Source organism: Ochotona curzoniae, unplaced genomic scaffold (assembly GCF_017591425.1).
Source record: "Ochotona curzoniae isolate NIBS_2020 unplaced genomic scaffold, NIBS_Ocur_1.0 scaffold_1037, whole genome shotgun sequence".
Lineage (NCBI taxonomy): Eukaryota > Metazoa > Chordata > Mammalia > Lagomorpha > Ochotonidae > Ochotona > Ochotona curzoniae.
Window position 1 is genome coordinate 15,654,363 of NW_024467083.1, and position 10,472 is coordinate 15,664,834.

At 43.7% G+C, this 10,472-nt stretch overlaps 1 protein-coding gene across 1 annotated transcript; it reads left to right on the forward strand.

The window, feature by feature from the left end:
• Window positions 1-931: 931 nt before the first annotated feature.
• Window positions 932-3,450, forward strand: PRMT6 (protein arginine methyltransferase 6). The gene has a single exon (XM_040998946.1). The coding sequence runs from the start codon at window positions 952-954 to the stop codon at window positions 2,083-2,085; it is 1,134 nt and encodes a 377-aa protein (XP_040854880.1). The 5' UTR covers window positions 932-951; the 3' UTR covers window positions 2,086-3,450.
• Window positions 3,451-10,472: the final 7,022 nt, after the last annotated feature.

Here is a 10,472-nt window from a genome sequence, read left to right on the forward strand (position 1 = left end):
AAAAAAATTCATTTCCATTATGAGCAATGTAAAGGGAACAGATTAACAGATGAGGATCTACGAGGGAAAAATAGAAAAAAAAAATACATAAGAGGTGAGTACCAATCTTGCACCAACAGGGAGACACAAAGGAAAAACTGAGCCACAGTGGGAAAAGCCATCAGAAAGGAAAAAGGACTCCATTATTTTTGTGAAAAATACTATGATTCATGACCAGAATACATCTAAGGATGGGTTTCACTGTATCACGCCATGTCACTGTTGCTTTCCAAACTTTTTGGAGGTGGGGGAGGTACGGGAGGGGTAGCCACTCTCCCAGGACTTCTGGAATGAGCCACAGACCCAACAAAGGGCAGAGCAGCGGTGTGAGGGAACTGCTCTTCTGAAATACACTCTTCAACTGAAAGGAAGCCTGCATTGCTGATGGAGTGAAGGGATTAATTTAAAGACAGAAAAGGCCTTTCTCTTATTTTCTTCGGATCATTCAGTTAGTGGTCACAATGACTCCAGAACCAAGATTTTGCACTGTTGGGTTTTGGTTTGGTCCAGTGGCCCTTTATATCCACTACACCAAAAACAAACAAAACCGCAATTCTCACACCTGGTTTGACGAGCTCTGAGGGACAGGATGATCCCTCTAAGGCACTGTGTGGCTACCACAATCGAATGGGTCAGCCACTAAGTTGAGCAAAGTGGAGTTTTAGTCTTCGGTGGACTTGCCTACCTCAGGAAAAGAGTAAAAACACTGCCGAGCCGAGGACTGAAGGAATCAGAACGGGGTGTGGTGAGGAGGAAGCTGAAGAGAGCGGATTAGGGGAGGAGACCTCGGCGGGCGCGGGCGGAGCGACCCTGCCGGAGGCGCGAGCGCGCACTACAAGTACCAGAAGCCCTCGCGCTCCGGAGCCGCGTCGGAGCGCGCAACGCCGCTGGGAGCCGGTCGGAGCCGCCAAGATGTCGCTCCCCAAGAGAAGGAGGCTCGAGTCCGGGGGTGTCGGCGGCGGAGGGGCGGGAGCGGAGGAGGAGGATGGCGGGGCGCTGGAGGCGGCCGTGCCCGTGCCGCGACCCCGGAGGACTAAGCGGGAACGGGACCAGCTGTACTACGAGTGCTACTCGGACGTGTCGGTCCACGAGGAGATGATCGCAGACCGCGTCCGCACGGACGCCTACCGCCTGGGTATCCTGCGGAACTGGGCGGCGCTGCGAGGTAAGACCGTGCTGGATGTGGGCGCGGGCACCGGGATTCTGAGCGTCTTCTGTGCCCAGGCCGGGGCCCGGCGCGTGTACGCCGTGGAGGCCAGCGCCATTTGGCAACAGGCCCGCGAAGTGGTGCGGCTCAACGGGCTGGAGGACCGGGTGCACGTCCTGCCGGGGCCCGTGGAGACGGTGGAGCTGCCGGAGCAAGTGGACGCCATCGTGAGCGAATGGATGGGCTACGGACTGCTGCACGAGTCGATGCTGAGTTCCGTGCTGCACGCGCGGACCAAGTGGCTGAAAGAGGGCGGTCTGCTGCTGCCGGCCTCCGCCGAGCTGTTCGTGGCCCCCATAAGCGACCAGATGCTGGAATGGCGCCTGGGCTTCTGGAGCCAGGTGAAGCAGCACTACGGTGTGGACATGAGCTGCCTGGAGAGCTTCGCCACGCGCTGCCTCATGGGCCACTCAGAGATTGTGGTGCAGGGCCTGTCTGGCGAGGACGTGCTGGCCCGGCCGCAGCGCTTTGCTCAGCTCGATCTGGCCCGAGCCGGCCTGGAGCAGGAGCTGGAGGCTGGCGTGGGCGGTCGCTTCCGCTGCAGCAGCTACGGCTCAGCGCCCCTGCATGGCTTTGCCATCTGGTTCCAGGTGACCTTCCCTGGTGGAGACTCTGAGAAACCCCTGGTGCTGTCCACCTCGCCTTTTCACCCTGCCACGCACTGGAAGCAGGCGCTTCTCTACCTGAACGAGCCGGTACAAGTGGAGCAAGACACGGACATTTCCGGAGAGATCACCCTGCTGCCCTCCCTGGACAATCCTCGTCGCCTGCGCGTGCTGCTGCGCTACAAAGTGGGGGACCAGGAGGAAAAGACCAAAGACTTTGCCATGGAGGACTGAGCACCAGCATCTTCTCCCAGCTACCTCCAGGGCCGCCTGACTTGAGTGGGAGAGGTCTGGGGGGTTGGAGGAAAGGGTGTTTCCGAAATGCACAGTAGGGGGGCAGTGTCTCTGTCTTCCTTTTCCTTCAGGGCTCCTGGGAAGGGAGCAGGACTCCTGTCTCCGTTTGAGGAGATGTGCTTCTAGTGGTGTTTATTTAAAAAGTGACTTTGCAACAACCAGTACTTTGTGCTTGTTAAAGGGCGTTTAAGCCTCAGAAACGTGGTACCAAGCACTTGGTGTTTCCTTTCGTTTTGTTTCTGGGGGGTGGGACACGAATGGAAATGTCAGTTGTATGAAGGGTCCATGCACAAAGCTGCCACCTGACGCATTGTCCAAGTCAGAAGCTCCTCTGCAGAAAGGCGAAAAGGTTCCGTTCAACTTGAGAAACTTGAATTACGGCTTTAACCTCCTTCCAGATCCCTGTTTCCTCCTGAATTCCTTCTGTTGCTAGGTGGCTTTAGGCTGTCACCCTTGTTCCTCATTTTTTTAAATAAAGTTAACTACTCGTGAAAAAGAAAAGCAGACGAAGAAGGTGCTTAAATAGCCCTAACCTTAAAACTTGCATGAAGTGCTAAAGTTGGTGAACGTGTTAGTCCATTAAGTAAAATGGACTTTGTAATTTTATATCAGGTGTAAGACACTGAGAAGGTACATGGATTAAAAAAAAATCTGAAAAACAAGCAGTATTGATTTAAAAGTTTGTCTTCAGCGTTAAGGCAAAAATGTTTTATGTGTGCTGCATAATACTTTGTAATTCCTATGAAACAGACTGATAGAAGAGGCCTCTGAATGCAGTCCAGGACTTATTACCATATAGTAAGTTGTTGAAGCTCACTAAAGTAAGGAAAATATTTTCCATGTAGAAAAGTGCACTCATTTAAACTCTCATTTAGATGGATCCTGTGATTTGGCCTACTTTCATCGTGTGAAATTTCCTTTTTTTAGTGTTTTTTTTTTCTTTGTAATTCAACCAAATGTGAAAGCTGTGAATTTGGGAAAATCACTTGTAATGAAGTGTGAGTCATGCTATCAGATTTATTTCACTGTTTCTCTCCTTACCCCTGTGGCAAATAAAACATTGACATTCTTACTATTTTTATAAATGAAGTAAGTTTTCTATACTGAGTTATGCTTTTGCCTTATTCGTGCTGCCAATTCTTAAGAAAAGTATTACACTCTCGTCAGCATACAACTTCAGGGCAATTCAGACTATGCTTGATGTGTGAGCTAAGTGTGGAAAAAGGTGATCTTCAGCACTCTAACATGGTTTTCATTGTAACTTTCTGCTCTTCTGTTCATTGCATAATAAAGTATTTAATGTAATTGATTTGCTAACTTTATATAATAATATTTTGCTATAAGGAAAAATAAATAGAAAAATCATTAGTTTTCATAGTAGCAAGCAGCATAGTTATAATTGTCAACCATTTTGATGACTGAATAGTTACCATCTTGTATAAATACTAGTTATTAGAAAAGAGTCTTGGTTTAAACTTGAGCTAACAATATTTCCTGTTTTAGGGTTGTTAGTATTTTTTTATTATTGTTTTTCTTATTGGAAAGTCAGATTTGCAGAGAGAAAGAGAGACAGAGAGAAAGATCTTGGATCTACTGGTTCACTCTCCAAGTGGCTGCAACAGCCAGAGCTGAGCTGATCTGAAGCCAGGAGCCAGGAGCTTCTTCTAGACCTCCCACATGGATGCAGGGTCCCCAGGCTTTGGGGACATTGCTTTCCCCAGGCCGCAAGCAGGGAGCTGGATGAGAAGTGGAGCATGCAGGACGAACCAGCGCCCACACAGGATTCTGGTACATGCAAGGCAAGGACTTTAGCTACTAGGCTACTGTGCCTGGTTCCCAGGTCATTAGTATTTTAAATGAAATGTCTGGTTTTTAGTACATAATTTTAACAGCATTTTCGGTGGATTTGCTTTTTAAAATGGGATTAAATATAATCCCATTATATGGGCAAGTAACAACTTTGTTCCAAATTCTGTATATTTCATAAATGGGAATAGTATAGAATTTTCTTTACCAGAATTTTCATTTTAACCCAGTTAAAGTTTTGGCAGCTGTTGAGGTATGAAATAGATAATCCATGATTAAGCTGAATCAGCTTTGGAATTCTTGTTTTTCTTTCCCAAAAGAAAAAGACATTAGCATAAAAAATAGTGACTGAAGCAATTGATCAAGAGTGAACTTAGCATAGTGGTCAGGAGTTGGGAGAACTAGGCTTGCATGTAGGCACTACCCCTCTTAACTGTGACTGGACAAAATCTGGGTTCCCCGCACACACAACTTGAAATGCATGCAAAATGAGAATTACAGTAATATCCACAGCACAGAAGTGTCCGAAAAAAAACGAATGCATGTGATCACATAATCTTGGTACATGGTCAGAGCTCAGTAGTTCAATGCTGTACTTACAGGAAAGTGACACAAACCAGAAGCAGGTGAATACATACAAAATGCGCTTCAGTGAAAATACTCAGCAATTTGGTTTGGTTGGTTGGTGGGTTTTGTTTTTACATGTGTTTGGCAGTAACTGTATGGCAACATAAGCATAGCAATGTATAACAGTGAATACCTGATAATCCAAAGGAAACCCAAGCCTTTTGGAGTTAGGGCACTTCTAGAAGATTGAAAGAATGTATCCAGTCTGTCTCTAAGGACTGGCATTGATTACTTGGAGCCATTAGAGCTTCAGGTAAGAACTGCCAGGCCCAAAAGAGAGATTAGGGTTCCACCTGCTTCCCCAAACAGCTTCCATTTGCTTAGCACTTTGCATTTTCTGAATATTTTCATTAACAAATTACAGAGATAGAAATTTTATTGGGTACACATGTAATAGTCATTGTGATAAATATTTAGGAATACAAACCAATAAAATGCAGTTTCAACCTTCAAGTAAGTGTGTATGTTAAGATAAAGTAGTGATTAAAATAAGATGATGGACTAATAACTGATGGTCTTGATTAGAAAGTTACAGGTAATTATCTTCACTTTACATGCTAGCAAAAGAGGGTTATGCAGATATTGAAGTGTCTGCCTAGGGACACATGAGTGGGTCTTAGCAATTAATCTTTAAGTAAGTCGGCCTTCCTAACCTCGATCTAAATTTCACATTTCATCAAAGTAATCCTACATGCTTTAAATAAACACAGAAAAGCCAAGGCTTCATGAATGAGTGACTGTTTTTATCATTTGATGAATGAACAAATGAGAAAAGTCCTTAAACTGAGGAAGTCTGATTGGAAATCTATCTGATGATGCTCAAAGCACCAACCTCAGTATCGAAGATCTCAAGGTACAGAAACACTGTATTACCAATTTCCTAACAGTGCATATCAAATGTTTATTCAATCTATTTACATAAGTTGAAGGTTTTTACAATCATACATAATCAAATTACCGCAAAAAATGTTTTTTAAAAGTTGGGAAATTTCCTTCCATCTCACTTTTTTTGTTCTCATGGGGCTCATTCTGAAAAGCAAAGGATTACTTTTCTTCCTCTTCTATTGCTTAAGTATTTAAAGCTAGTCCATAGGGCCCTATGTGATAGTCCAGTGGCTAAATCCTTGTCATCCATGTGCTGGGATCACATATGGGTGCTGGTTAATGGCCTGGCTGCTCCACTTCCCATCCAGCTCCCTGCTTGTGGCCTGGGAAAGCAATGGAGGATGGTCTAAGGACTTGAGACTTTGCTCGCATGTGGGAGGCCTGGAAGAGGCTCCGAGCTCCTGGCTTAGGATCGGCTAAGCTTCAGCTATTTAGCCACTTGGAGAGTGAGCCAGCAGATAAAGATCTTTCTCTCTGTATCTCCTTCTGAGTCTATCTACCTTCCCCGCCCCTGCGCCCAAAAAAATCAATAAATCTTACAAAAAAAAGCTAGCCAATCACCTGTAATCTTTACCAGTGCTTTTATAGTCATTATTACCAGTAAAAATGTATTCTATTACCAAAATTCCAAAGGTATATGATTCAAGTGTCACTTGTCATAGCTGTTATCAAAATTATTCTAACATTTAAGAGGCTTTGTTTCTAATGTCTTTTCCTTACAAACATGTGTGATATTTTGAGATGTAGTCTAATTATAATGTCTGTGCCATCATTTTAAGTTATTTTGACACATTTTTCATTTATATATTCATCCAACTCAGATTTATTTACCTGGGATTTTCATAAATCAAAAAAGGTACTTTTTTTGTTAAACTTTATATTATTTTAGGCAGAGAGACAAGGGCAGAAAGACAGACCAATATCTCCCATCCACTGGGTTATTCATTGATTGCATACATCAAATGTCAGAGCCAGAGCAAATACAGGAGCTAGGGACCTGGTACGATGGCTCAAGTGGCTAATCCTCCACCTCCAAGTGCCAAAATCTCATATGACCTCTGATTTGTGTCCCGGCTGTTCCACTTCCCACCCAGTTACCTGCTTATGCTTGAGAAAGCAGCAGAGAATGGCTCAGCACCTTGGGATCCTGCACTTCCTGCACCCATGTGGGAGACATGGAAGTAGGTCTTGGTTCCTGACTTGAGATTGGCTCAGCTTTGGCCATTGTGACCATTTAGGGAGTGAACTAGAGGATGGAAGATCTTCTCTTTCTCTCCTTCTCCTAATAAATCTGTATTTAAGTACAAATAATTTTAAAAAAAAGTTATCAATGACAGGAGCTAGGAATTTGATTTAGGTTTCCCATGTCTGGTACAGGACCCAAGTAGTGGAGCCATCACCTGCTGCCTTTCAGGGCACTCATTAGCAGGAAGCCATGACTGGGTGTAGAGGCAGGACATGAACCCAGACACTACAATATGAGATATGAGCATCTAAGATGGTGTCTTAACCACCAAGGCAAGCCTGCCCAGGATAGTTAATATATGTGTCTTAACTTGAGAGAAACAATTTTCAGAGTAACTTGAACCTATTTATGTATTCGTAAAAAATGCATAAATATTTGTACATAAATCCATGTAACAGAAAGATACACTGAACTATGAACATGCAGAATTATTAACTTTTTCCTCCTGATTTTTCGATTCATCTGTACTTTATTAATGCAGCTTTTCAAAGTTTAATGAGGGACTGGCACGATGGCACAATTGGCTAATCTTCTAGCTGCAATCACAAGATTTCCCAGTGAGCGCAGGTTAATGTCCTGGCTGTTCAGCATCACATCCAGCATCCTGCTTATGGCCTAGGAAAGAGTGGATGATGATGGTCCAATGCCCTGGAACCCTGCACTCACGTGGGATGCTCCAAAGGGTCCTGCTCTTGCCTCCTGCCTTTCGATCAATTAACTCTAGCCATTGTGTCCATTTAGGGAGTGAACCAGATCAAGCAGCCGACTGAGTCCTGATACTCTCTCTCCTTCCTGCCTCCCTCTGCCCACCAACTACAGAAGAGCGCTTCACCAGCCTGGATGCTATCTTTGCCCTGGTCAAGCAGACACTTCCATTCAGGAATGTTTTAAAGCTGAATCTGCAGAAAAGACACTAGTATCTGCCATGATGAGGTGTCACAAATACATCTGCTGATCTATCTGCTACCATTGACAACACCTGCAAAGACCAGAGCTCTTCACCAATCAACCCTCAGAGCCAGCCTCTGCAAGGAATCAAGATACTTTCCAAAAGGCGTTCTGATGAGGAAACTCTCACTCCTTTAATAACGCCTCTTCATGGGACTCACACAGCCCCTTGCCTTATCTCTTTCTTTCAAAAATTTGTCCATGCTGAAATGCAGAAAATTTTTAATCAAACATTTAACCGGTTCTTCTTACAGAATATCTGCCTCTTCTGACCTACCATTTCTCCCTCAACCACCAGGAGACCATCGCCTAGATGATATGACAACCCAGTTCACTTGAAGAACGCCAATTTTCCTTTATATGTAACAAAGGGAGGAATGTAAGGAGTGACTCAGTGATCCCAAGACTGACCCCACCAGCCTGGATTCAGTGCCAGTGGAAATCATCCCTGGGTCTCCGCCTGCTACCTGGTGGGCGTGATCTAGAGCTTGTCTGCCCTGGTCTAGGGTGTGACCTTCAACCCTGTATATAGAATGTGACCTCTGATATGATTGGAAGGTCAACAGGATTAGGTGTGCCTTTCATCCAATCACAATGTCATCACTGGGTGAAGGGACTACCTGAAAACAATGCCCTTTTACCCTTCTGTTTTAAACCTTTATAAACCTGGAACTTGGGCTAAATAAACATTCCTCACCAGCTTGTCTCCGGTGATTTTTGTGGCCAAAGAACACTGTTGCCTCACCGTTGGAGATCTTGGGATCTGCAAGCAGGACAAAACCCTGAGAAGTGCCACCTTGAAGGCCCTCAATTCCTGCTGCCTTAAATCCTCTAGGTTTTGGTTCCCTTGATACCTGGTTACCCGGCATTACCGTAAACCTCCTAGATCTCAATTAAGGCCCACTTGCCTAATCAAGCTAGTGATTTTCAGGTTTAAACTGTGCACTCCTCCAATCCCCTGAGGCATATATTCCTGGTGTCCACCTAAGCTGCATCTGCCAGTCCCTGACCCCCACATTCCCCATCTCCCTACCCCAGGCCAGAAAAGACGCCTCTCCCCTTTGTTCTCTCTTCTCTTCCTCCTTGTACTGTCTGTCTCTGCCCTTCTCTCTGCCCCTCTCTTCCTCCTGTTCTCGCTCTCTGCTCCTCTCCTTGTCTCTGCTCTATTCTTTGTCTCTCTCTGCTTTCTGCTCTGCTCACACTGTCTTCCTACTCCACCCTACCATCCTTACTGAAATAAAGGTCTCTCTGTGACTCACTTGCTGTGTCCGGCATCTTAGGTTTGTGGAAAAAAGTTAACACAGCCTTCAGAAATTCATCACACTTGTTCATATCTTGATTTTCTTCTCTGTAAAACAGGATTGATTGTAGAATATGTTCATTCAGCCCCTACAAGGAAGAAGCAATGCAATACACATCTAATACCTTTGGGTCATTTGGTAATGATTTTTTAAAGATTTGTTTATTTTTATTGAAAAAACAGATTTACAGAGGGAAGGGAGGCAGGAGTTTTTTCTGAGTCCCCACATGGTGTAGGATCCCAAGGCACCGGGCTGCATCCTCCACTGCTTTCCCTGGCTACAAACAGGAAGATGGATGGGAACTGGATCCTGGCACTTGCAGGCAGAGGGTTAGCCAGTTGAATCATTGTGTAAGCCCCTTTGGTAATCATTTTAAAAGTGTGTAAAGCCACTTTATATAAGAATCAAGAATGCTCCTTTCTATGAAACAGAGAAACACTGGATAGAAGGAGGCATATCCTCTAAATGAGAACTAATGATAGATTTGGACTCTACGGTGAAAGCCTTTCTTTAAAAAATATTATTTTATTATGTATAACTGATGTGAAGTAAACAAAGTGAATACATCACTGATGTTAATGGAACTTTGAATGGTTTGACTATTATGTTATTATTGCATCAAAACATCCTGCATGCTGAGTAGAAATGGGTGCATTAGAGCATCTTTTGGTGTAAAGTTTAAATACATGCTATTTTCATAATATATCTCTATGAGTGTATTGTCTTCTGATATAAAAATCATTATTAGTAGATCAAAAAGTGAAAAAGTTTATCTCATTTGCAACCATATCACATATTTTAGCACTGAATAATATATCATCTTAATGTCTTAAATAACAGCACTATTTGTAGATGGTAGAAATACCACATCTGTCATTGGTCTAGTTTTACTTTTAAGAACTTTCATTCTTTAAAGTCAATCATTCCATCCCTATCTGTATAAAGACCTGCTATTTGGAAGCTTTACCGTAATGCTTTTTTTGGAACTAGTGCCAGGGAATTAACTTGTATGTGAACCTTGCTTATAATAATGCCTGGGCTCTATAAAATCCCTACAGTTGGGGTTTCAAGCAAAGCTAGCTAATATTTAATTCTGTTTATTAAAAAAGCTCATTTCCCTGTGGTTTCTAATTTTATTTCATACTGAAATCCCCTTGTTGTAATTGCTGTCATTCTCTCCTTGTTTTCCTCTAATTATTCTAGTTAGAGAAAATTCTCAATTATTCAGGGACTATATATTTAATCTGTGGATTTGCCAAATCCTCTTTTTAAAATTCTATCTTTTGCTCACATTTTTAACCATTTAAATGTTTCCTACTTTCAATTTCACCTGATGTGAATCATGGTAGCATATAAGAAGTTCATGTCAAAATTAGTGTCTTAGAGTTGGAACAGTGGCGTCCCAAGGTAAGCCAGCATTTGGAGGGCCAGCATCCCATAAGGGTGGCAGTTCAAGTCCCTGAGGCTCTACTTCAGATTCAGCTCCTTGCCAATACACCTGGGAAAGCAGTGGA

Coding starts and splice junctions, on each gene's coding strand:
- PRMT6 (XM_040998946.1), top strand. CDS start 952: ATGTCGCTCCCCAAGAGAAGGAGGCTCGAGTCCGGGGGTGTCGGCGGC.